The sequence below is a fragment of the Nyctibius grandis genome, chromosome 27 (genome assembly GCF_013368605.1).
Source record: "Nyctibius grandis isolate bNycGra1 chromosome 27, bNycGra1.pri, whole genome shotgun sequence".
Taxonomy (NCBI): domain Eukaryota; kingdom Metazoa; phylum Chordata; class Aves; order Nyctibiiformes; family Nyctibiidae; genus Nyctibius; species Nyctibius grandis.
The window spans coordinates 6,095,924-6,119,980 of record NC_090684.1 but is presented as its reverse complement, the minus strand read 5'-3'; the positions used below and the strand labels follow the sequence as shown (position 1 = coordinate 6,119,980).

Here is a 24,057-nt window from a genome sequence, read left to right as displayed (position 1 = left end):
CATGTCCCTGCCTGCGAGGGGCTGCGGGATGGAGCGGGGGGGCTCTGGTCGCAGAGGCCATCGCTGGCTGGGTGTGGGGGGCACCCACGGGGGTTCACGCAGCACCGCGCCTGCCGGCTGCGTCCCTCACCCCAGGGGTGCTGCATCACCCCGGGGTCCTGCACGGTCCGTCTGCCCCGGGGATCCTGTATGGTCCTGGGGATCCTGTATGGTCCTGAGGGTCCCATATGCTCCTGGGGATCCCGTATGCATCTGGGGATCCTGTATGCTCCTGGGGATCCCATATGCTCCCGGGGGGTCCCGTATGCTTCTGGGGGTCTCGTATAGCCCTGGCAGTCCTGTATGGTCCTGAGGGTCCCGCTTACCCCTGCTGCCCCCGGGGTCCCCTCTGCCCCTGGGGTCCCATATGCTCCTGGGGGTCCCCTATGGCTCTGAGGGTCCTGTATGGCCCTGGGGGTCCCATATGGCCCTGGGGATCCTGTATGCTCCTGGGGGTCCCCTATGGCCCTGAGGGTCCTGTATGGCCCCGGGGGTCCCATATGGCCCTGGGGATCCCGTATGCTCCTGGGGGTCCCCTATGGCCCTGAGGGTCCTGTATGGCCCTGGGGGTCTCGTATAGCCCTGGCAGTCCTGTATGGTCCTGAGGGTCCCGCTTGCCCCTGCTGCCCCCGGGGTCCCCTCTGCCACTGGGGTCCCATATGCTCCTGGGGGTCCCCTATGGCCCTGAGGGTCCTGTGTGGCCCTGGAGGTCCCATATGGCCCTGGGGATCCCGTATGCTCCTGGGGGTCCCATATGGCCCTGGGGGTCTCGTATGGCCCTGGCAGTCCTGTATGGTCCTGAGGGTCCTGCTTGCCCCTGCTGCCCCCGGGGTCCGGTATGGCCCTGGGGGTCCGCAGGGCCCCGGGGGTCCCGCCCGCCCCCGCTGTCCCCGCTCCGCCGCGCTCGGCGCTGCGCGTCCCCGGGCGCGCGCCCCCGCCTCGCCCCGCCCCGCGGCGCGCGCCCCCTCCCCTCCCCTCTCCCCCGCCCCGCCCCTGCCCGCGCCAGCCGGGCCGCGGAGGAGGGCGGGCCCTTTTTGTTTGCCCCTGACGTTCCGCTGGTTCGCAGTGTCCCGCCGGCGGCGGAGCTGCGAGGTGGGGCCGCGCAGCTCATCCACCTCCCCCTCCGCCATCCCCTCCCCGTCCCGCTCCGCCCCGCTGGGGCGGGCACTGACGGCGCTTCTCTCTCTCTGTCTCTGTCTCGCCCGGTGTGTCCTCGGTGCCGCCGCAGCAGCAGCAACAGCAGCGCCCGGCGGGTTAAATGGTTGCAGCGCGGGGATGCTGGGGAGCAACATCAAGAGCCTTCCCGACGTGGAGCTGGGCGAGGAGGAGCGCGGGTACCGGCGGGGCCCCGACGGCGGCGCGGTGATGCCGAAGCGGGCGAAGTCGGCGGCGGCGGCGACGGCAGCGGCGGGGCCGCGGGGCGCGGAGCTGCGCGTCTTCAAGGCGAGCAGCGCGGAGGGGCGGCTGCCGGCCGGCTCCAACCTGCGCAAGCAGAAGTCCCTCACCAACCTCGCCTTCCTCACCGACGCCGAGAAGAAGCGGCAGCTCTACGAGCCCCGCTGGAGCGACGACATGGCCAAGGCGGCGGCAACGGGGGCGACGGCGGTGGGAGGCGGCCGGGGCGGCGGCCCCCGCGGCCGGGAGGCGCCCGCCATGTCGCGGAGCTTGTCCCGCTCCGAGCACTCGCTGCTGTCGCCGCGCCCCGCCGGCCCCGCCAAGCCGCCGCCCGCCGGCAAACCCAGCCGCATCCCCCGCGGGCCCTACGCCGAGGTGAAGCCCCTCAGCAAGGCCCCCGAGGCGGGCGGCGGCGGCGGCGGGGGCGGCAAGTGCGACGACGAGCTACTGGGCGGGAAGGGGCCGGCGGTGGCGGCGGGCGCGGAGGAGAAGCCCTACCTGAAGGTGGACCCCGAGCTGGTGGTGACGGTGCTGGGCGACCTGGAGCAGCTCCTCTTCAGCCAGATGCTGGGTGAGTGCGGCCATCGCGCCCCGCCGGCCTCGCCGTCAGGGGGTGGGTGGGGAGATGGCTGGGGGGCGGCTGCTGAGGCGTCGGGGGCTGCCGGCACCCCGGGAGGGACCTGTCGGAGGGAGTGTCGGTGTCCCCGGTGCTGGGGGGGAAGGCGGAGGGGTGCTGAGGGGGAGGGCGCCAAGGGCATACAGCCTCCTCTCGCCTTGGCTCCAGCCTCCTCACGAGGAGGAATGGTGGCGGTTGAGCTTGTCCTCCCCCACATGTCTTTTTGGTCACCCCTCGTCTCTACACCCCGCCAAAGATGGTGGCGGGTGCCCGGCCCGGTGCCGTGGCTGCTCCCCGCCGTCGGGGCGGCTCACCCCAGGGGTTGGCCTTGGCCGCTCTGGCCGGGAGGCTGCCGGTGGAGGTGCTGGGTGTAGGGTCCGCGCCGCTGCCTGCGCTTTGGGCAGGAGGCGTCAGATCCAGAGCTCCTCCAAGGTGTTGGGCTCTGTCCGAGGAGAGTCCTCCAAGGGTGCTGCCGCAGGGTTTGTGTGAGCCGGTGTCGGCCCATGGCCGCCTGCGTCTTGCTGTCCCGGTGGGTTTTATCTGTGAGCCAGCGCTGTCGAGAGCCCGTTGTGTGCACGCTGGGTTTTCATCAGCGCAACGAGCGCTGGCCCCCGGCGCTGGTTGTGCCTCTGATCTCGGGACCCGCCACCCCCCTCGTGGGCCGCGGCGCTGGGTCTCCGTGCCGGCGTGCCCAGCCCTCGCGTCTCCCTCGTGGCCGCGTGCTCATCTCTGGGAAGCTGCGGCAGCCTCGGGAGCCCTCTGCTTCCCGCTGAAGCCCGCTATCCTCTGCGTCCCGGCCGGCAGCGCCCGTGGGCTCGGCTGGGCAAGGACCACGGTGGAGCTTGCGGCTCCAAGGAGCTCGGTTTGGTCTGGCAAACCAGCGTGAGAAGGTGCCAAACGAGCTCTGCACGGCCGTCACGGTGCTCCCGGTGCCTGCGCTAGCCGGGTTTAAAGCCCTGGTGGCTGTTGGTGGGGGGAGGCAGTGGTACAGGCAGGGCTGCGAGCCCTGGTGTGTCCGGTCCCTTCAAGTTCCCTGCCTGGGACACCCTTTTGGGGGGCCAGGAGCTTCTCCGGCGTTTGGAGAGCTGGCTTGAGATGCCTTCTAGCTGCGTTGTGAGCAGAGCTCTGCCGTGGGGAGAAAGGGGAGAGGTTCCCCCCGGCTGGGGGCTGTGGGGGAGGTTTGCAGAGGTGGAGCGAGCTGGAGGACGTGCCGAAGCCAGGCGCCCGTACAGCCGTGCTTGCTGAGTCCGGGTCCCTGCTGCACACCCTGCGCCAGGAGCCGTTGGGGTGTCACAGCCCCTGCTCCAGCGCAGGGCTCTGGCACAACGGGCACCGGCGTGTGCCGGCACACAGGCACGGAGCCCCCCACACCATCGCCCTCGGCCCCTGGCCGCGGGAGCAGCAGCGGTGGTGCGCACCCTGCCCGGTCCTCTCCCCAGCAGGGACCTGCCCCATTGCTGGAGCCTTCCGGGGCTCGCTGGGGCTGCGCGAGCAGCTCGTGGAAAGCCCCAGAGCGAGCTCAAGGCGTGGGCAGGCAGCCCGTGAGGATGAGCAGGCTGGACATGGTGGGCCAGCCTCTAGCAGGGGCTGGGGGGGCTCAGGCTGCCCCGATGGTGCCACCGCTGGGCTCGTGGACATCCATCCTCAGCCCTAATGCCAGGGTCACGCCAGATGCCGTGGGAGCAGGGCAGGATCACGGGAGGATTTGTCACTTGTTGGGACTCGGAGATCTCCACCCAGTGTGTTTTCATGCCTGGGGGGATCTCGGTGTCCCCCTGTGATGGGGTTTTCCTCAGCACCCCCAAGAGAAATTCTTGCACCTTCCCTGGGGGTGCAGGACTGGCCCGCGTGGGAGTGACTCCTGGTTTGTGGCAGTTGCTGGAGTACCAGAGGTCCTGCCCGCAGGACAGGGACTTGCGCACACGCTGAGGAAGACCGTGGGTTGTGGAAGAGCCCCCAACACCTGCTTTGGTTTCTGGGGTGGTTGCCTAGACCCTGCCTGCATCAGGGCCTGCCTCAGGGCTGACCTTGACCTTGGGAGGTGTTGAGCATCCCTTTGGACTGCATTTATCATCTGAAGGCTTGTTCAGCTGGCCTGTGAGGGCCAGACTCTGCTGAATCTGTCCTCTAAACCCCCCTGCTCTGTGTAGTTGCTGAAACAGATAATTTTCCAAGACATAGGGACTGCCGGGCTTCCTGCGGTGGGGACTGAGGGCTGGTTGTCCAGTGTCGGGTGGGGACAACGCCTGGGGTGGACAGGGCAGGAGCTCAACCCTGCTGAGACGTTGTTTTCCCTCCATGGGGCTGTACTTCTCACGTTCACGGGAGCTGTGCTGTTGAGTCACACCTGCTTAACCGAGCCAACCATGACCTGGCACGTCCTTGCCAGCCCGTGTGGTGGGGATGCCGGCAGGAGCTTGGGGATGTGCAGAGGAGGGAGCAGTGTGACAGTGGTGGTGGCTGCTCCATCACTTCACGTGTGCTGGTGGCAGAACCACGGCTGGGGGTGCACGAGCCTGGACAAACGCTGAGCTTCTGGTCCTGACCCCTTTGCTTGTCATCTGGTGTGGGCCAGGCAGATGAAGCCTTCTCCAGGTGTGACAGTACCTTCCACAACCTGGCTTCTCAAGGTAGAGGGTATTCCTGTGGTGGGGATGGACTCAGAAGGGACAGGATCCCACTTGCTCAGGAGAGTGGGCTTCACGCCCTGCTAGGGCTGGTGAGTGGGGCCAGAAGGGAGGGTTTCTCCTGGTTGCCACAGGAGGTCCTTGGGAGGGAGGGAAGGTTTCTCTGCTGGTTTCACGGATCTCTTTGGCAAGAGAAACATCTGCCTGAGCTGTTTGGCCATGTCTGCTGGAGGATAACCCTATCCAGAGTGGCACGAGAAGACCCTCAAGCTTGGTTTGTGCTGGGAAGAAAGAGGCGGGAGTTGCAGGGACTTCCAGCCTCTGCAGATCATCTTGTCCTTGAACTGCTGACCTGTGTTGAGCAGCCTGTGCTGCCTCTGCCTGACCTGAGCTCCCTGCTCTGCCAGACGTGATGGCTTGCAGAGACCTTGTGCGTCTTTGCTCTCCACACCTGAGTTCTCATCTCCACCTCGTGCTTCTCCTGCCTGAAGCACTCCCAAGCTTCTGCTGGCCAAAAATAGTTTATTTAATAGTGGCCAAATGTTACCTCTCATTCGGTTGCTGCCGCTGTGTCATCTGTTTGATGGCACTGAGGCCTTTGTAGAGCTGCTGGAGATGTAACCACGTTTAAAGCAGAACAGCCTGCGCAAGGAGGGAGAGGTCACTGGGACACAGCAACCACATGTGCTTTGTAGAGGCTATTTCCATCATCCAAATTATACATTTCGCATCAACCAAAGACTGAGGCTTCTCATCAAAGCTGGCTGGCAGCTGAGGCTGCTAATTACACCCGTGCCCGGCCGCAGGATGAAGGGTACGGAGGGCGCGTGGCCAGCGTGGTGGAAGAGCTCGCTGCACAAAGCTCGCCGTGCCCATCTCCTCGTACGGTGGACAAGAGCATGCAGGTGCAGAGGCACGTACAGGCTGCGTGTGAGTTCATTAGTGCTGGGCTGTGGTGCCCAGCGTGATCGCTGCACTTACCTCCAGGTCCCCAGAGCACCTCCAAGATCCTGCAGTTACTTTCTGCAGCCATTTCCTTGGCCATCTCTTGCTGTATGTGGTGCCTCTTAAGTGGCCGCTAATCTGTATAAACAAATAAGAGGCGGCTGTTGCGTGGGCCAGAGCCCAGGCGGACACACGTGTGGTCCCAGGGGAGATGGTGTTCCCCGAAACGCTCGCTGCGGGAGTCTTTGCAGCCTTGCAAACGTGCAGCTATAACCCATCTCGGTCCTGCAGCCCTCGGCTGGCAGCGCGTGGGCAATGCCACCCTTCCCTGAGTGGCCCAGCGGGAATGTCCTCGCTGGGCAGCGTGTGCCCATGGGGACCTGGTACCTCCATGGTGCTGACATGCAGGCAGGGCAGAGCCCAGCTCTGGCTGGGCAGGGGGTGCCAGCAGCCTGTCGGCAGTGGGGAGGAGAGCCAAGGGGGTGGTATGGGCAGATGAGGCCTTGAAGGGCAGGAGCTTCATGCTGCATCCCACTGTGGTCGGTTGAAAAAAGAAACCAGAGCACAGGAAAGACGCTTGGCTGGTGTCTGACCCATCCCGGGCGAGCACGTTCCCAGCTCCGGTGGAGATGGTCTCACCAAGGTGTCCCTCCCGAGGGGATCTCCTCCCGATGACCATCCTTGCTGGCCAGGCACATGGTATGGGATTAAAAGGAGCACCTCTGCCCCGCAGGGTTCCTCCCTCTGCCCCATGGTGTTCCTGACTGTTTAATTAAGCGCTAATGGGCCCTGTGCAGCAGTAGCCAGGCTCCCTGGCAGGAGACCACAAGGAGGTCAGAGCCCAAGTAGCTCTTCGCAGTGATGGGAGCGGGTTATTGCCTCGTAAAGCGCTGCGGCTGTCCCGATACCACTGTCACACTAACGTTATTCCTCTCAAGGCCCCCGTGAAGAGGTCGTTGGGGTGGGAATTTCTTTCCTTCTAGCCACAGAGCTGGACTCCTGTGTGTGGGATAAGGGTGAGGAGAAAGAGGAGAGGTATGCGGTCGTGTGGCTGCTTCCAGCCTGCTCCTGGGAGCTGATGGCGAGTGGTCGATGTCTTCTCTCTCCAGCTGAGGTGGCTGCAGTGACTGGGGAGAATCACAGAATCACAGAATCAACCAGGTTGGAAGAAACCTCAGGGATCATCGAGTCCAACCGTTACCCTGACACCACCCTGTCAACTAGACCATGGCACTAAGTGCTGTGTCCAGTCTTTTCTTAAACCCCTCCAGAGATGGTGACTCCACCACCTCCCTGGGCAGCCCCTTCCAATGTCTAATAACCCTTTCTGTAAAGAAATGCTTCCTAATGTCCAACCTGAACCTCCCCTGGCGAAGCTTGAGGCTGTGTCCTCTTGTCCTATCGCTGGTTGCCCGGGAGAAGAGGCCAACTCCTACTTCACTACAACCTCCTACCTACAAGTTCTGGAAACGTGACCTGAGGGCCCCAGAGCTTTCTGCTGAAGCTGTTTGGGATGTGCCACGTTCCTGGTGATAATGGCAGTGCAGAAAAAGTGCTAAAACAAAAAGTAATCCAGGTTTGTCTTTCAAAATTTCACACGGAAAAGTAGCAGAGCAAACATCTGAAGGCAAAAATGTTTGGGGGTGCATTGCTGAAACAAATTCCTCCCCCAAAGAGCCTGAAAATTGCTGTTCAAATGGGGCTTTCCCTGGACTGCCTGTATCTTGCCCCCAAATCCAACATTTGTCCACTGAGAAAATATGTAAATGAATGCAAAATTGTATGCAGCTGGAAATGCTGTTTGGGATCTGCTGCTGGGATGTAATCACAGTGGGGCCTGGGCCACGTCCCCTCAAGGCCTTGCCATCCCCTGAGAGCAGCTGCTGAGGGCTCCTGGCATGGTTTGCTCTTGCAGAAGCACACCCATGGGTCCCATGCCAGGAGCCTCACGAGCCACGTGCTTCCAGCGTGGGTGGCACTCGGGGAACTGGTGGCAGTTCTGGGTCCTTCTGGAGAGTCCCTTCCTGATGTCCCCTGTCCCCAGCTTTGGCTTCATGTGCTGTGGCACGTGTCTCTGTGCCCACAGCCCTTCTCTGGCACGAGTCCCCTCTGCCATCACCCTGTTGTATCCATTTAGGTTACAATGGCTCATTGCGTTCCTGTGTGGCTTCTCATGGTGCCAGACAACAATTCCCTGGTCCTCCTGCCCGTGGTCCTCCCTGCCCACTGTCACTCGAGCATCTGAGGACAGCACTTGGCTTGTGCTTGTGCCTGCTGCACGGGGGAGGATTCGTTCCAGCTCAGCGCGGAGCCAGAGCGTGCACTCTCCAAGGTGTGTAACCCGTGAGTGACACCAAGCTCTAGTGCCAGCCCGTCTGCCGTGGCCAGTGTGTGCCTCCTGGCTGAGCCGCGGTCCTGCCTGGGGGTGACCAGGTGTTTTTCTGTGGGGCTGCGGTCTCAGGGTCAGCCCACGCCGCTCGCCTGGCTCTGCGGTGTCGGGCGGACCCGCTGACACGTCCTCTGAATTGGTCACTTGTCCAGTCTAGAGCATCCTTTGTGCCACCACCGTTGGGTGCCCTGCGTGCGTGGTGGCAGCAGTGTCCCGGGGCCGTGTGTGTGCGCAGTGTTTCTGGTACCCGTGGCGGCTGCGGTTAGAGCCCAGCAGCGAAGCTGCCGAGTCTGGATCCGCTTGCTGGGTGGAGCAGGGATGGCTCCGTCCTTTACAGGTGCCTTAGTCCTCGTCCTCTCCAGGCTTCGCACCTTGAGGGTGTCTCGTGTGGAGCTGCGGGGACGCAGGGTGTGGGAGATCAGGTACGGTGCGATTCTGCCGTACCCCCGACCCTGCAAAGTCACGTCCTTCTCCGGGCGCGTGCAGCAGCACTCCCGGGGGAGCCAGGGGAGGGGTTGCTGGTTCTCCGGCTGGGGAGCGGTGAGCTGGGGAAGGCAGAGTGCGTGCGGGGCGAGGAGCCTGGCCGGGGAGGCTCCGTGCTGCCTCGTGGAGGGGCGAAGGGGGAGCGGGGCTTTCCCACGCTGCTGCATTGCAGCTCGGAGCCGGGGAGCCGAGCGCGGCGGGGAGCTGGGCAGGCAGGGGATGCTGCATTGCAGGGCTGAGATTAGGAGCTGTGCAAATGGAGATGTGCCTCCGTCAGGGCGGGTGTGACACCGAAGAGCAGCGCCCAGCGCACCCGCTGCTCTGCTTGTCTCTCCTCTAATCCATTTCTTCCACGTTTTGTTTCGCTCGAGCATTTCTTTCATCCCTTACGCTGTTATTTGTCTTGTCCAATTGAGGCAGTAATGTATTTTTTATTAATTCAGGAGAAGGGCTGAGATTCATCTCCCGCTGGAAGGAGCTGCTGGAATCCACGTAGGGGAGCTTAGCACAAGCGCAGCGCGCTGGGCAGGGTGTTTCCCTCGCTCCTGGGAGCAGCTTTGCAGCAGGGAGGCGGCTCGAGAGCCTCGTGGCCCCTGCGCGGGGTCTAGTGCGGCGTGGGAGCTCCCTGGAGGTGCTGCGTGGGCAGACCACGGGCGGGCAGCGCAGGCACGCTGCTCTGAGCAGGGACACGTGCCCCCACCTTCGTGAACACGTGAGCGCGCCAGGGCTGTAGGGATCACGGGGGTTTCCACAACTACCTGGTGTAGGCGTCGTTGACACTTACTCACTCTGCATCCTTCTTCGGTTTCATGTCAGCTGTGTTATCTCTGTCCCAGAGCCCTTCTGCTCATCAAGAGGTGAGCGCTCTGCAGCCCTCCCCTGGCCAACATGCCCACAAGGGTCTGGCCTCAAGCATCCCCCTAAAATTACCGAAGGAATTTATGGCAAATCCAGGAATTAGTTTCTGAGGATGTAAAGGCAGGGCTGCCCTGTCCTCGCTTTTCCCCTGGGCTGGATCTTGCCCCGCGGCAGTGCGGGTAAGGAGGGGATGGTGAGCTGGCTAGGAGGGACTCAGGAGGGGACCTAAAGGGGACTCAGGAGGTGACTTTCAGTCAGGAACTGGAATTGAGGGTTTTGTGCTGCACTCACGAAGCCGCGGTTCCCTCGGCAGGTTGTGAGCCCGACTCGCAGCCGCAGGTGACCTGGCGGGAGGGCTGGGCCCCGTGCCAGCCCCGCTGGCTCACCAGCCGGTCGGCTGGGCTCGGCTGTGGGGTGGGAACCCCTCCTGCGCGGTGAGCTGGAAGGATGGCTCGTGGCTGAGGTCCTCCCCAGCCTGCTGAAGCTGCCGGAGGTTGTGGTCGCTCTCGTGCGACCCCGGGAAATGGGAAGAGCCGTGCTGCGGGCGCGGGAGCCTGCGGGGTGCGAGCTGGAGGGGGAAGTGCCGTAACCGCAGCGTGGCGGAGGGGCAGCACCACGCCTTTAGCACAGGGAAAGGCTGGACCACTTTTATTTCTGGTGCCAGCCTGCGTGGTTGGGGTCTGGGGTTGCTGCACATCCCACCTCTGCACATCTCGTGCGAGGTTGTGTCACCAAGCGTGACCAAGCTGGCAGTGAGACCCTGCAACCAGACAAGCTTCTTCAACAGTGCCCTTATAAAGTGCACAGTCTTGGCCAAACCCAGTCCTTACTGGCTGTACTGGGAGCGCAGACTGGCTAAAGCTGAGCTTTGTGAAGCTTACGCCTCGGTGCTTTTTCAGTGGGACTGAAATGTCCCCGGTGCCGGCACTGCCCCAGCCCCTGCGCTGAGCAGCCCGGCTCTCCCGATCCGGCGAGCAGCCGTGAAGCACGTTCAAAGCTGCGGCTCAGGTACGGCTCCGTCGCTGGCTATTTATAGCCCTGTGAGCTTTCAGCGTAGCCGCGGGCTGAGAATAACTCACTGATGAGACACTTCTCAAAATCACGCGTCCCTTGCCCATGCACAGCATCGTCGTCTCGGGCTTCCCGCATGTCGGCGTAGGGGACGTCTTGGTCCTGTGCCAGCCCAGAGCGACACAAAGAGGAGTTTACCGCGGTGTTTTTTCCTAGCCTGGGGGGTCAGCTGGTTTGTCGTGGCACGGCTGCACGGCCCCATCCTCGGCAGGACGCTATCAGCCTTTTGCAGGGAGCATGGTGGGGACCCTTCACATGTGGGCACAGTTTGGGCTCCGTAAAACCCACCCCGTGGCGAGCAGCCCTTCCCGTTCGTAGCCCGGTGCGTGGGGGAGACGTGGGCGCTGGCAGGGAGGGATGTGCTTGGGGAGCGAGGCTGGAACCTGCTGTTCGGGCTGGGACCTGCGGTGTTGAAACTCATCTCTTTAACGAACCCCTCGGGCTGGAAGCGTTAGATGCTGTCGGGGTGTTTCCAGTTCGCTTTATCTCTGACTTGGCATTATATTTCCAAGCTGATGCAAACAAGTGGAAGAACAGATAGCGGCTGGTTCGCGTCGATGGCTGTGGCGCGGGAGCACCCCGAGGTGAGCCCGGGCTGGCAGAGAACACGCTGCGGGGCGAGCGCGTCCCTCCCCAACCGGTTCCCGGCGTGGTGCCGTGGGGGACACGCTGTCAGCCTCGTGGGTGCCCGCTCCCACATCCCGAGGCTTCTCCCAGCCTTGGTGGCTCTGAAGCTGGAGAAGGCTTTGCCAGGGCGAGTACAGCGTCGTGGGCAAACCCGGCGGCGGTGGGGCCGGGTGAGACAGAGGTGTATTGGCAGGCTCTGAGGTGGGAGCGCTGCTTTGAGGAGTGGGGACAACTGAGTCCCCCCGTGTTAAAACCAAGAGGAAAGGCATTTGACAGGTTGTGACTGGGACCAGGGACTGTCTGGCTCTGCCAGGGCAGGACTGATGTGGGGCCACGGGCGCTGCGGCCACCACGAGCGCAGGACCCACAGCCATCCAGCCGTGGCCTTTTGCAGCCACCTTGCCTTTAGCCTCCTGACTTTCACTGCACGAAGGGAGTGACGAGGAGACAGCTGCACACTCCCAATGCGCGGAACAAAAGCAAGAGAATTAATGAAGTCCAGCTTCCTCCCCGTCCCAGCAGGGAGGACGGACAGACGGCGCCCTGGAAACGTCGCTGCTGTGAGCCCGGCGAGGCGTGTGCCGATGCCCAGAGTCGGCCTCGTGCCGCAGCCGGGCTTCACTGGGCTCGATGCAGCTGCAGAGCGAAAGGTGAGAGGGAATTGAGTCTCGCTCCACTGGCGCTGGGTGTGTTGCTTCCCTGTCCTGCTGGGCTGGGCAAGATGAGGCTGCTGAAGGCAAGCAGCGGGGGGGCGTCAGTGGGGACAGCCCGTGGGCTTTTCTCTGGTGCTGCTTCCAGCACTGAAGGTGGCTGCCTTGCACTCCTGTGCCTCCCACAGACCCCAGGTTCATTTAAAAATCTAGCAAAAAGCCCTTCCAGGGAATTGGAGTTACCCTGGATAGGCCACACATTACACCTAGGGACAGGCAACGATGTGGGGTCCTGGGAGCAGAGGTGCCAGTGTGCAACGGACCCGTTGGCTCCTGGTAGTGGTCGTTTCTCTTCCAAATAACAGGCACATAGACTTGGAGTGGGGTTAAAATCCTGCTCAGCCTGGAGAACGTGTTGTGTGATCGCTGGCCAAGGGAAAGCACTGGCATTTGCCTGAGTCCCAGCCGCAGACCTGAGTCTTTTGTGCCTCGGGCTGCGCATAGCTGGGGGCTCACAGATCATCAGCGCGTTGTCTTTTGGCGGATTCCGTTTTGATGGCTCACCCTGGGTTGGTTTGAGGCTGGATGTATCACTGTCTGGACCTCCTGCCTCCCGCTGTCGAGTGGTTAAAAGCACCTGAAAGCTGGCTGCCTCCTGACCCCGTGGGGAACGGCAGCGCCCAGAACAAAGCTCAGACCTCCTGCTCCTCGAGGGTTCCTGCCCTACGCGGGATCTCAGCCTTTCTCCCAGGTCTCTGCCCTGTGTTGGAGCACAAGAGGCCTGGCCCATTGCCCCGCCGTCCCCTGCCAGCGCAGCCGTAAGGGAGCCGTTACAGCCCCTGCGGCTGCTCGGTTGTGCCTTGGAGACCAGAATGTCCCCTGGAGGTTCCAGGGATGCGGGAGGGACAGAGCTGGTGTCCTTCAATACTCCAGGCTGAGCACAGCAGCAGTTTGGGGACTGATTTACCAGCAGGCCGAGACTCTCCTTCCTTAGAGGCAAGAACATCTGGAAGAGGGCAGACACCCAGGCAGCAGCACCTTCGGCCATCTCATTTTCATTTCCCTGAACCCTTTTAGCTGTGCTTTTGCTGCGCTGTGCCAAACAGCATCCCGGTGCTGCTGGAGCACTAATATCCATCATCCGGCAGCGATCTGTAGAGCACTCAGAAATTTTGTGCTATTTTCAGTTAGTTTTCCAAGCTGAGCATATTGGCTCATGGGCATCTGCTCCCAGATGGAGAACATGTGGCCGGTTCCTGCGAGGGGAGGGGAACGGCCCCGCTCATAAAGCAGCATGGGGGATGAGCGAGGGAATCTCTTCCTGGAGCCTGCGAGATGCTTTCGGGGCTGTGCAGAGCAGGGCCTGGAGGTTGGGATTTTAAAGCTGCTCCGAAAACCCTCTGCAAGCAGAACTTACGTGGCAGCGTTGCTTGCGGTTGGAGGTCGCCTCTGTCAGATACCTTATTAGTCGTGGGGAAAGTACAGTAACCCGGGGGCAGGATTAGATCCCAGCTCAGCTGCTGTTTGCACTGCTGTGCGCTTCCCAGCCCTGCTTACTTCTGAAAGCGAAGAGCAAGTAATAAATTTTCCGGGGTGATTTCCACGGCAAATAGTCATTGTGCTAAAAGTGGTGAAACTCTTGGGGTTCCTGAAGATCTCCCTGCCTCAAGCAGGCTGCGTGAGCACTTGCAAAACGTAACGGCATGCAAGGAGGAGAGAAAGGCAGAGCCCTGAATCAAAAGTAAATTTGCAAAGCAGCTTTTCCAGCCCTGTGTTCCCGAGCGGAGCGTGTTAACGGGTCCATCGCAGCAGTGACCAGCGGGGCGAAGCTGCGCTCCCTTTGCTCCGCTCTCGGTTCGCTCCTCGCTGTGTTCAGGGGGCAGAGGTGCTGATTTGTTTTGTTGCTAAGATTCTCCTTCCCTTTGTGGGAATAAAGCAAATTCTGGTCGAGATTCTCTATAGCTTCAAAGACAAATCAAATCTGGGCTGCCAGCTTCTTTTTGTATTGCGAGAGATGCCTGTTTTCCATCCCCAACCGTCCATGTTTTGCGGTTCAATAACACATCGCAGACAATGGCTTCAGAAATCAGACGCCTGCGTCTTGGACCCACAGCGCTGAGGCAGCGCCAAGCGCCGCGCGGGGTGCCAGAATTCGTGCACATGGGGAGAGGGAAGAAGGAGGAAGAAAAACTTGCTCCGATGGGATGTTTCCAAGGAGATCATGGTAATGATCTTCCATTTCCATCCAGCTTTTCATCCCCTCGCGGAGGGTGCTCGCTCCTAAGCAGACGTTACACACGTCCTGTGCGGAGAGAGCAGCAGCTGTCCTTAAAGTGCCCGTTGTGGGGGGGAAGCTCTGGGGCTGCGGAGCGGGATCAGCCCTGGGGTGGGAGCGACCCCTGAAACTGTGGGGATGCTCAGGGAGACGGGGTGTGAAGCTGGTGAAGGGTCTGGAGCACAAGTGTGATGAGGAGCAGCTGAGGGACCTGGGGGTGTTTAGCCTGGAGAAAAGGAGGCTGAGGGGAGACCTTCTCGCTCTCTACAACTGCCTGAAAGGAGGGTGTAGCAAGGTGGGAGTCAGTCTCTTCTCCCAGGTAACAAGTGATGGGATGAGAGGAAACGGCCTCCAGTTGCACCAGGGGAGGTTTAGATTGGAGATCAGGGACAATTTCTTCCCCAAAAGGGTTGTCAAACACTGGCACAGGCTGCCCAGGACAGTGGTGGAGTCCCCATCCCTGGAGGGATTTAAAAGCCGTGTAGATGTGGTGCTGAGGGCCATGGGTTAGTGGTGGCCTTGGCAGTGCTGGGTTAACAGTTGGACTTGATGATCTTAAAGGTCCTTTAGAACCAAAATGATTCTATACTTATAGAATCACAGAATCACAGACTGGTTTGGGTTGGAAGGGACCTTAAAGCTCATCCAGTTCCAACCCCCTGCCACGGGCAGGGACACCTTCCACTAGACCAGGTTGCTCCAAGCCCCGTCCAACCTGGCCTTGAACACTGCCAGGGAGGGGGCAGCCACAGCTTCTCTGGGCAACCTGGGCCAGGGTCTCACCACCCTCACAGCAAAGAATTTCTTCCTAAATAAGGAATATACTTCTATGTCTCTGCCCCTCCAGCAGCACCGTTGGGCGTCTGCGGCCACTGGGCCCAGCACACCGGTGCAGGGAGCGATGTTGCCGCTGAGTAACGGCGTCTGGGTACACCTCAATCCTTCCCTAAATCAGTGTCGTGTGTGGGACGTGCCTCACATCAACCCGCATCCAGCTCAGAGCTGCACCGCAGCCAGACACGCTCTGGCACTTGCCTCGTCGGAGCGAGAGCCCTGTCACGAGCTGCTCAGGTCTCTGCAAGCTCAGCTGAGAGCAGCAGCCGGGGTTTACGGTCAGTGCTGGAGCACTGAGCTGTTTTCCTGCCTCATCCATCCCTTTTTCCCCGGTTGGGGCTGGCTGCCGTGCCGGGGAAGCCGCGTTAGCCCGGGGAGGATCGCAGGGCTCTGCGGAGGGTCAGCGAGGCCACATCCGCCGCGGGGGTGTGCGGGAGGTTGGGTAATATCTGATATTCCCTCGTCCTTCTGAGCGCCTCTCGCTTTCCACGAGGAGGAAGGCAAGTCTGGAGCTCTGCTTCTCCCCTGCCTGGAGGTGGGTTTGCAAAAGCCACAGTTTCTTCTGCCTTTTTTTTTTTTTTTTCCCTCTTTTCCTGCACCGGATTTTTTCCCTGACCTGATGAATTTTTAAACAAAAACATGGTGAGGAGAGAACAGGAGAGAGGGGGGAAAGCCCAGGAGAGGACATGGGGAGAAAAAAGTCAGTTTTCAGCGATTTCAAGTGAAAGTGAAAGTTTAGGGTGTGTTTTTAATTTTAAAATTCCAACTAATTTTAAGTCACTTTATTGACAGGAGAAAACACGTTTGCTCTTTTTAATAAACCCCAGTTTTACAAGTAGAAGCTGTTGGTTGAAAAACACCACGGAAATATGGAAATAAAAGGCAACTGCTGTGCCCTTGAGTCCGTCCCTCGCCGTGACCGGGGCTTGGTGCTCCCTGGAGGCGGGGGGCTGAGGCTGGGCGGGGGACAGACCCCCTGCGGACGCCTGTGGGTGCTTGTCTGTCCGTGGGGATGGCAGGGTTGGTCACCTGTATGTGGTGGCTTTGCACGAGGGCGGATGGGGACAGATGTGGTTCCTGCAGGGCAGGGCTTTGGGCGCAGCGGGCCAGAATTCAACCCAAATCGGAGCCCTCTGGCTCATTGCCCTCTGGCTGGAGGATCGGCTGCTTGACGCTGGAGAAGGTGAAGGAGACAAGAGGGAGCACAGGGATGGGAGGGGAGGTGGAGGCAGGCGACGGGGGCTGGCTCGCACAGCTGAGCATCACCAGGGAGCCCAAACCCCATCACCGGGAGGGCTCGTCCTGCTCCAGGAGCCGGGTTTGTGCCTGGTGCTGCTGACCTGCACAACCACCCTGAGAGCTGGAATCGGCGATGTAGCCGTGAGATGCTGTGGACGCCTTTCCATGCCGTGCTTCTTCCCCTGCAGAAACCTTCCCCCGCCGTGTCCCACCAACGCCGAGGCAAGAGCCGAGCGCCTGCGTTGCCGATGGGCTGCTCTTGCTGCTCTGGCTTGGGTTGGGCTGGTTTCTCACGGCCGTCGCTTGGCAGGTAGATTGAGTGGTGTTAGAAAAACAGCTTAAATCCATCGCCTTTACATTTTGCAGAGCAGAGGGATCTTCTAGCAGATCTCATTGTATTTCGTGCTGGAGCAGAAAAAGAAACACGTTATGGTAATTTTTTCAATGACTTTCCAATTTTTTTTTCTTGGTAAGCTGTCTGCAATCACTTACAGGGTTCCTGAAGGGATTAATTACTCGCTGGAGCTCATTGTGTGTATTTCATATTCAGAACTGTTGGATGCGATGCCTGGCTTGGATCGAGCGAGGGGTCACGTGGTGTTTCTTTTTTCATCCTTTTCCCCTGCTCTGTTTTATCTGTCAGGCTCCCGGTGTGAGCGCTCCCGGTCGCCGGTGCGGTGGTCGCTCGCTCGGTCCGCCGCACGCGATCACAACCGGCTTCCCCGCTCCGCGTTCCTTTGTCAGGGGGAAGCGTAGCCAGAAGAAGACAAATCGCTTCCTTGTTTGAGTGACTTTTGGCTGATGCTCTCCCCCAAGCTGTAGGATTGGCTCGGCTTTCCCTGCAGCGGTCGTGGCTCTGGGCTGTGCATCGTCAGTGCTTGGACAGGCCCCCGGAGCAAATCTGGGGAGAAAAGCTCAAAGCACATCGCAGCTTCCCACGGCGGAGAGGGCTTGGCCAGCGCAGGCAGCTGCTGCGCGGAGGTGGGACATCTTAGAGGGGATAAATCCCGGCTGCGGAGCTGCTGGAGACCCCACCGCGCCGTCCTCGGAGGGTCGCGTCCCCGGGAGGAGGCTGCCTGCGGGACAGTCGTGCGCTTGGTGCTTCGGCGCTGTCTCCAGCTCAGGGGGGACCCCAAACCATCCAGGCCAGGGCGTGTAACTCGGCGTGCTCTTGGCACGCTGAAGCGGTTCCTGCAGTGTACAGGGGACGGGGGCTTGTCACTGCGTAGGGGTCTGGAGGAGAGCGGCTGCTCTCCCGTTTAACGTCAGAGTGAGCCGATGTGCCCAACGGCTCGTGGCCACTGTCCCTACACGTCACTCAGCCCTTAGGATCATAGACTGGTTTGGGTTAGAAGGGACCTTAAAGATCATCCAGTTCCAACCCCCTGCCACGGGCAGGGACACCTTCCACCAGACCAGGTTGCTCCAAGCCCCATCCAACCTGGCCTTGAACACTGCCAGGGAGGGGGCAGCCACAGCTTCTCTGGGCAACCTGGGCCAGTGTCTCACCACCCTCACAGCAAAGAATTTCTTCCTCAGATCTCATCTCAATCTCCCCTCTTTCAGTTTAAAACCGTTGCCCCTCGTCCTGTCACTCCATGCCCTTGTAAAAAGCCCCTCTCCAGCTTTCCTGTAGCCCCTTCAGGTGCTGGAAGGTGCTAGAAGGTCTCCCCAGAGCCTTCTCTTCTCCAGGCTGAACAGCCCCAGCTCTCTCAGCCTGTCTCCAGAGCAGAGGGGCTCCAGCCCTCTGAGCATCTCCGTGGCCTCCTCTGGACTCTCTCCAACAGCTCCGTGTCCTTCAGCTCCGTGTCCTTCTTGTGTTGGGGGCCCCAGAGCTGGACGTAGCACTGCAGGGGGGGTCTCCCGAGAGCGGAGCAGAGGGGCAGAATCCCCTCCCTGACCTGCTGGCCACGCTGCTGGGGATGCAGCCCAGGACACAGTTGGCTTTCTGGGCTGCAAGCTCATGTTGCCGGCTCGTGGTGAGCCCTTTGGTGTTGGGGCAGCTGGTGTTGAGCGGGTGGCGGCTCCCACGGTGGTGGCACAGAGCTTTCTGGTCCCAAGCATCCCCTTCCCTCCCGCGGCACACCCAGGTGTCCTGAAGGAGACAGGATCTTCCTTCTCTGCAAATCACCTTTAGTGGGAAAACCGCAACTGCTGCTCAAGAAAACCTTTTCCCAGTGGTGGGGACCCACCAAGGACACTGGGAGAGGTGGAGCAGGTCTGGAAGCAGCTGGAGGACGATGCAGGTCCTGCTGCCAAGCGCCCCGAGCCCTCGCCCCTGCGCTCCCAATGGGGAACCATCAGGGCTAAGAATAGATAATTTATTCATACGCATCCCTCTCCCTGTGAGGGGTGCTCGAGGCACTGCGCAGCAATTAAAGCAAGTTCGTAACAATAGTGCCGGCAGAGCAGCAGCGCGGACGCTGGAGCTGGTGGAGGATTTGGTGGTGATGAGGATGGATGGGGAGAGACTGGTGCTGCTGACCTCCCCAGCAGAGACCCAGCACCTCGCCAGCACGAGGGTGCGGGGCAGTGCTGCGAGGTGACAGGATGAAACCCTGAGTGTCATTAGATTAGATCTGAGGAAGAAATTCTTTGCTGTGAGGGTGGTGAGACCCTGGCCCAGGTTGCCCAGAGAAGCTGTGGCTGCCCCCTCCCTGGCAGTGTTCAAGGCCAGGTTGGATGGGGCTTGGAGCAACCTGGTCTGGTGGAAGGTGTCCCTGCCCGTGGCGGGGGGTTGGAAGTAGATGATCTTTAAGGTCCCTCCCAACCCAAACCAGTCTGTGATTCTGTGATTGCAGCCGCTGTGGGGCTGCAGGAGGAGCAGGGTGGAGGGTGCTGCAGGATGGGGTGAGGTGCGTGGGGCCGGCACTGCTCCCGGCTCCGGTGAGGGGAAGGCACCTTCCCGGGGCAGGTCTGGAGGAGGAGGTAACGGTGCTGGCAGAGATGATGGCGGCGTTCATGGGGTGGGCAGCTGCTGCTGGGTGAGGCAGGGGTGCGATGCCCTGCTCTCCTTCATGGCAGTGGGGGTGGCCCTGGGGGAGCAGGGACAGTGGGCAGGAGAGCGGGGTTCACCTGCGCTAATTTAGCTCAGCCCAGGCTCTTCACTGAGTGACCTTATCCCACCTCTGGGCAGGGGCCCCAGAGCTGCTGGTTCCTGTTGGCTATGTGGAGCGTCAGGGGGATGATGGCAGGATTTCGGTGCATCGCTGTCAGAGCCACGGTGTCCTCTTTCAGCAAACCTCCTGCCACTCGTGGTGTGCCAGCTCGTCTTTGGGAGAGAGTAGTGGGTTTGCTTTGGGATGGACATCACCTGGGCAGTGTGCTGCCGGTTCTCTTTAATACCTTTATGAATGATCTGGACGAGGGGATCGAGGGCACCCTCAGTAAGTTTGCAGATGACACCAAGTTGGGTGGGAGTGTTGATCTGCTGGAGGGCAGGAAGGCTCTGCAGAGGGGTCTGGACAGGCTGGATCGATGGGCCGAGGCCACTGTGTGAGGTTCAACAAGGCCAAGTGTCGGGTCCTGCACTTGGGGCACAACAACCCCACGCACCGCTACAGGCTGGGGGAAGAGTGGCTGGAAAGTACCTGGTGGGAAGGACCTGGGGGTATTGGTTGATGGTGCCTGAATATGAGCCAGCAGTGTGCCCAGGTGGCCAAGAAGGCCACCAGCATCCTGGCTTGTATCAGCACTAGTGTGGCCAGCAGGACCAGGGCAGGGATCGTCCCCCTGGACTCGGCACTGGTGAGGCCGCACCTCGAATCCTGGGTGCAGTTCTGGGCCCCTCACGACAAGAAAGACCTTGAGGTGCTGGAGTGAGTCCAGAGAAGGGCAACGGAGCTGGTGAAGGGTCTGGAGCACAAGTGTGATGAGGAGCGGCTGAGGGACCTGGGGGTGTTTAGCCTGGAGAAAAGGAGGCTGAGGGGAGACCTTCTCACTCTCTCCAGCTGCCTGAAAGGAGGGTGTAGCGAGGGGGGGTTGGTCTCTTCTCCCAGGTAGCAAGTTATAGGACAAGAGGAAACGGCCCCAAGTTGCCCCAGGGGAGGTTTAGATTGGAGATCAAGGATAATTTCTTCCCTGAAAGGGTTGTCAAGCGCTGGCACAGGCTGCCCAGGGCAGTGGTGGAGTCCCTATCCCTGGAGGGGTTTAAAAGCCGTGTAAATGTGGTGCTGAGGGCCATGGGTTAGTGGTGGCCTTGGCAGTGCTGGGTTAACGGTTGGACTTGATGATCTTAAAGGTCCTTTAGAACCAAAACCATTCTGTGATTCTGTGACCCTGACACGTGCAATGTGCACGTCAGTTCTCAGCCCCCCTGGGCTGCTGTTGCAGATGCTGTTACGATTTTCAAGGGACGAATCTTGCCCCAGTGCCTGGTCAGACCAGCACCCCCGGGCACCCCGCCAGCAGCAGTGCCCACCCACCCCGCTGCCAGGGGACCGCAGGTGGAGGGAGACCCTGAGCCTGGCGGGATCCCGGTAATCGCGTGTGCCCGGGCTTGTTTCCGGCTCTCCGCAGGCTGCTGCGCCCGCTGCCAGGGTGGATTTGGCACCTGGCCCTCCTGCGAGGCTGCGGGGGGAGAAGGGAGGCTGAACCCTCCCCGCTGCCACGCCGCGGGCAGGAGATTCAATTCCCCCCTGCGCTCGCACAATGGCCGTTTATCCGCGGGAGCGAAGCCCTGGTAACGCCCGGGCAGAGCGTGAAGGGTGATGAGGGGTGTGCGGGGAAGGGCGCCGGGGTCGGGGCAGGCACTGCCCTTCCCATTGCCAGGGCTTCCCGTGGTGATGGCTCCTGCTTTCCTCCCTTGTTAGGACGTCACTCACACGCGGCTCGAGCGGCATCTGTCAAAACACGTCCCCCGCCGTCCTTGGGGCTCCTGGGGAAGAGGGATCCGTTGGCCCTGTAATGAGCCTGACATCAATTAATCATCAGCCTTAAAAATTAGCATCGTGGCAGCACACGTTGGAGGGAAACGATTCCCCAGATGGAAGCAAAAATAGCCTCGGTTACCTCCCTCCTCCCACGGGGGATGGCAACAATAGACCCACTGACGAGCCTGGAACTCGTTTAAGCCGGGTTTGCCCCCCGAGGCTGGGGGAGCCCAAGGTGCTCTTGGGGGGCCACCTCGTGTGACGGCTGGTGACCTTCCCTGGGGTCTGCTCCTGCCCGCAGCCGGACCCTCGTGGGCTGGCAGCCTCCGGGCTTCGCTGAGAGCCCAGGGCGAGCTCACGAACACCGAGCCGCTTCCCGAAGCTGGGGGGTTTGGAGGGGTCTCATTCTTCTGGAGTGAAGGATGCTCATCCTTGGGTGGTGCTGGGCCAGGACGGGGGTTCAGCTGGTGCCTCGAGGACGTGTCCCGCTCCGGGCGGGCTGTCCCTTGCCCCTCTCCAGGATAGCAGCTCTGAGCAGCGCCGGTGCCCACGGCAGCTGGGTGAGTGCCTTGTCGGCTCCGATATTCAGGAGCTTGGCGATGGGCTGGAGGTCTCCAGAGACCCCCTGTCCGGGAGGTGACTTGGGCACCTTCCCTGGAGGTTCACAATGACCCGGTCTTTGTGCCCATGCTCTGCTGGGGTTTTCCATGCTCCCAGGCGAGCTGTAACCCGGGTGAGCAGCTCTGCCACCCGTAGCCTCCTGCAGCTTCAGTTTCCCACCCCTGTTTCTCAGCGAGGTGAGGAGCCGCTGCCCTCCTCCAGCACCGCCTGCGTTTTAGGCCCTTCTTGGTGGCTCTGATAAGCAGCGCAGAGCAGCTCCGCGGGCTGCAGCCGGCGGGGGAGCCAAGGAGGACATTTTGCATTCTTGCTGGAGACGCACGAGGGCTCTTTGGCTGATCTGGTGATGGACAGACAGGCCAAGTGTCTACCAGAGCCCAGCTGAGGCCGGGGAGAATTGTGTTTGCAACGCATTGCTCTGCACAAAGCTCGCAGTCACAAGGCGAGGGGGACAAAAGGCTCCCTGTTCGCTCCGTCCCAGTGGGTGCAATTCCAACAGTGAAAAAGCAAATGTGAGTTGTTTGTCTCTGTGAATATAAAGCTTCCCCAAGCGTGGCCATGTTCTGGCTGGGAATGGGGAGTTTGGCTCCACTAATGGCTCTGTTCTCCCTGCAAAACGGAGCCAACTCGAGCCAAGAGCTGCCCGGTCGGGCCCTTCCCCGCCGGCCCTGGTACGGGGACGTGGGCTGAGGAGAGGACGGGCTCCTGCGGCTGATAAACGCCCTTTCAGCCAGGCCTGGGTGCCTGGTGGAGAGCAGGGGGAGGGATGATGCTTCGCCTGAGCGCTCCCAGGGGTGACTGCCACCCGCGAGCATCCTGCCAGCACCTGGGGTCTCCTCCCGTGCCCAAGGGTTTGGATGTCCCCAGCAAAGGGAGCCGCAGGCAGGGCGGGCTGGCTGCCTGGAGTCCTCAGATCTGCTGGTTTGGGGCGTCTGACTGCGAGTCCGAGGGCTGCTGTCGCAGATCAAGGGGTCGTGTCAGCTCTTACGTGGGTTTGGGTGGCTGCCTCGCTCGTGGGAAGGCCTGCGAACCCCCACGGCGCTGGGTTTTCACCTGGGCTTTTATTCCCAGCCCAACTGGAGAGGGAAGGGGGCGGGTGCGCATGGCTGGGGTGCGATGGCGCAGGGCGGTATGCCTGGTTGTGCCAGGGAGGGGGGCAGGCAGTTGTGAAGCCGCTGCGGGACCTGGGGGTGGGTGCGGATCTGGAGGAAAGGACCGCAGACCACGCTCTGCAGCCGGGCTCGGGGCATGGATGCGTCACAGCACCTACGTGGAGGGTCCTCAGCAATAACGAAACCGTTGAGATGGTGCCAGCGCCCGAATGTGGAGCAAGCACTGTCTGTGGCCGCGGTGTGTGGCTCCCCTGGGGACACATGGCGCTTAACCCCCAGGTTTGTGGCAGCTGAGCTGTGCTCAGCACAGCCCGGGGGCACCTTCGTCCTTGCCCAAGGGTGTCCCTCCTCCCTGGCTGCTTCTTTGTCACCCCATCCTCCCCTCGCTCGCTCATCCTCTGGGCCCCGGGAGCTTTGGAGGAGGGTTGTGCACAGCGAGGGAGGGCAGTTACGGGAGGAAGGACGTGGCTGTGACCTTGCCATCAGCCCTGCGCCCTCCATCACGCGATGAGATCCCTGCGGGGAGCCCAGCTTGGGCCTCGAGATGCAGCGAGACGCGGGTGCAGGATTCCCCCTGCGCCCACGTCCCCCTCCTCCACCGGAGCGGGGGCTGGCGACGTCCCCAGATGTTGGGCACATCTGGAGGGCACCGAAGCAGTTAAGTGAAGGGCTGATTTGTGCTATAGAAACCCGCAGTTCCTTCCTTTGATCCTCTGAATCAGCCCATTGCCTCTGTGGTATAAAGCCCCATTTATCTCCGCTCTTCCCAGTAAGTTCGAAGGCGGTCGCGGCTCGTGGCTCCTCGGCAGCAGCGAGCTCGCCCGGCTTTCTCTTCCGCTGAAGCAGAATCAGGTGAAATCTCTATGGCAACTAGCAGATGACAGCGAGTCTTGTTGCCTTGGAAATGAGGCAAGGGAAAAAAAAAACACACCACCCAAAAAGAGCCATCTGGAATTTTGAATTTCCACAATGTCCGACCTGCGTCTGGTGACGCGTGGGGAGCGTGAACCCGCTGCCGCCGGCTGCTCGGGGGCCTCCGAGCCGGGGCCCGTCTGCACCTTCTGCCTCGCCAGGGGGTTTTTGTTTGGTTTTTCCTTTCCACCCCCTTTGTGGCTTTTTTTTTTTTTTTTTTTTTTTGCGCAGGGTCTGCAGCGTCGCCTTGAACGTCTGCCGGTGGCTGCGCTCAAGGGGTCGTGTGCGGAGCGTTTGGGCGCCTGAGACCCCCAGGCTGTGCACATAGTGCAAAACCCCAGAGGGGGACAGCAGGCTCCGGCGGGGGGGAAACTGAGGCACAGAGTGTGGCGTGACCAGCCTGATCGCACTCCGCAAGGGCCCCAGCTTAGGGCAGACCCCAGGTGTGGTGACAGCTAGTGACGCCGTCTCCACGTGCCCGAGGCCATGGGGCTGT

The 24,057-nt window shown here is 61.2% G+C and overlaps 1 protein-coding gene across 3 annotated transcripts in view; it reads left to right on the top strand.

The window, feature by feature from the left end:
* Positions 1-24,057, top strand: part of NAV1 (neuron navigator 1) — an 85,054-nt gene that overhangs the window by 19,797 nt on the left and 41,200 nt on the right. For 2 of the 3 annotated variants that reach the window (XM_068419441.1, XM_068419443.1), the window contains one exon: positions 1,268-2,005. In XM_068419441.1, coding sequence (XP_068275542.1) covers positions 1,268-2,005 — 738 coding nt within the window. The remainder of the gene's footprint in view (positions 1-1,267; positions 2,006-24,057) is intronic. The other variant, XM_068419442.1, reaches the window with a different exon arrangement.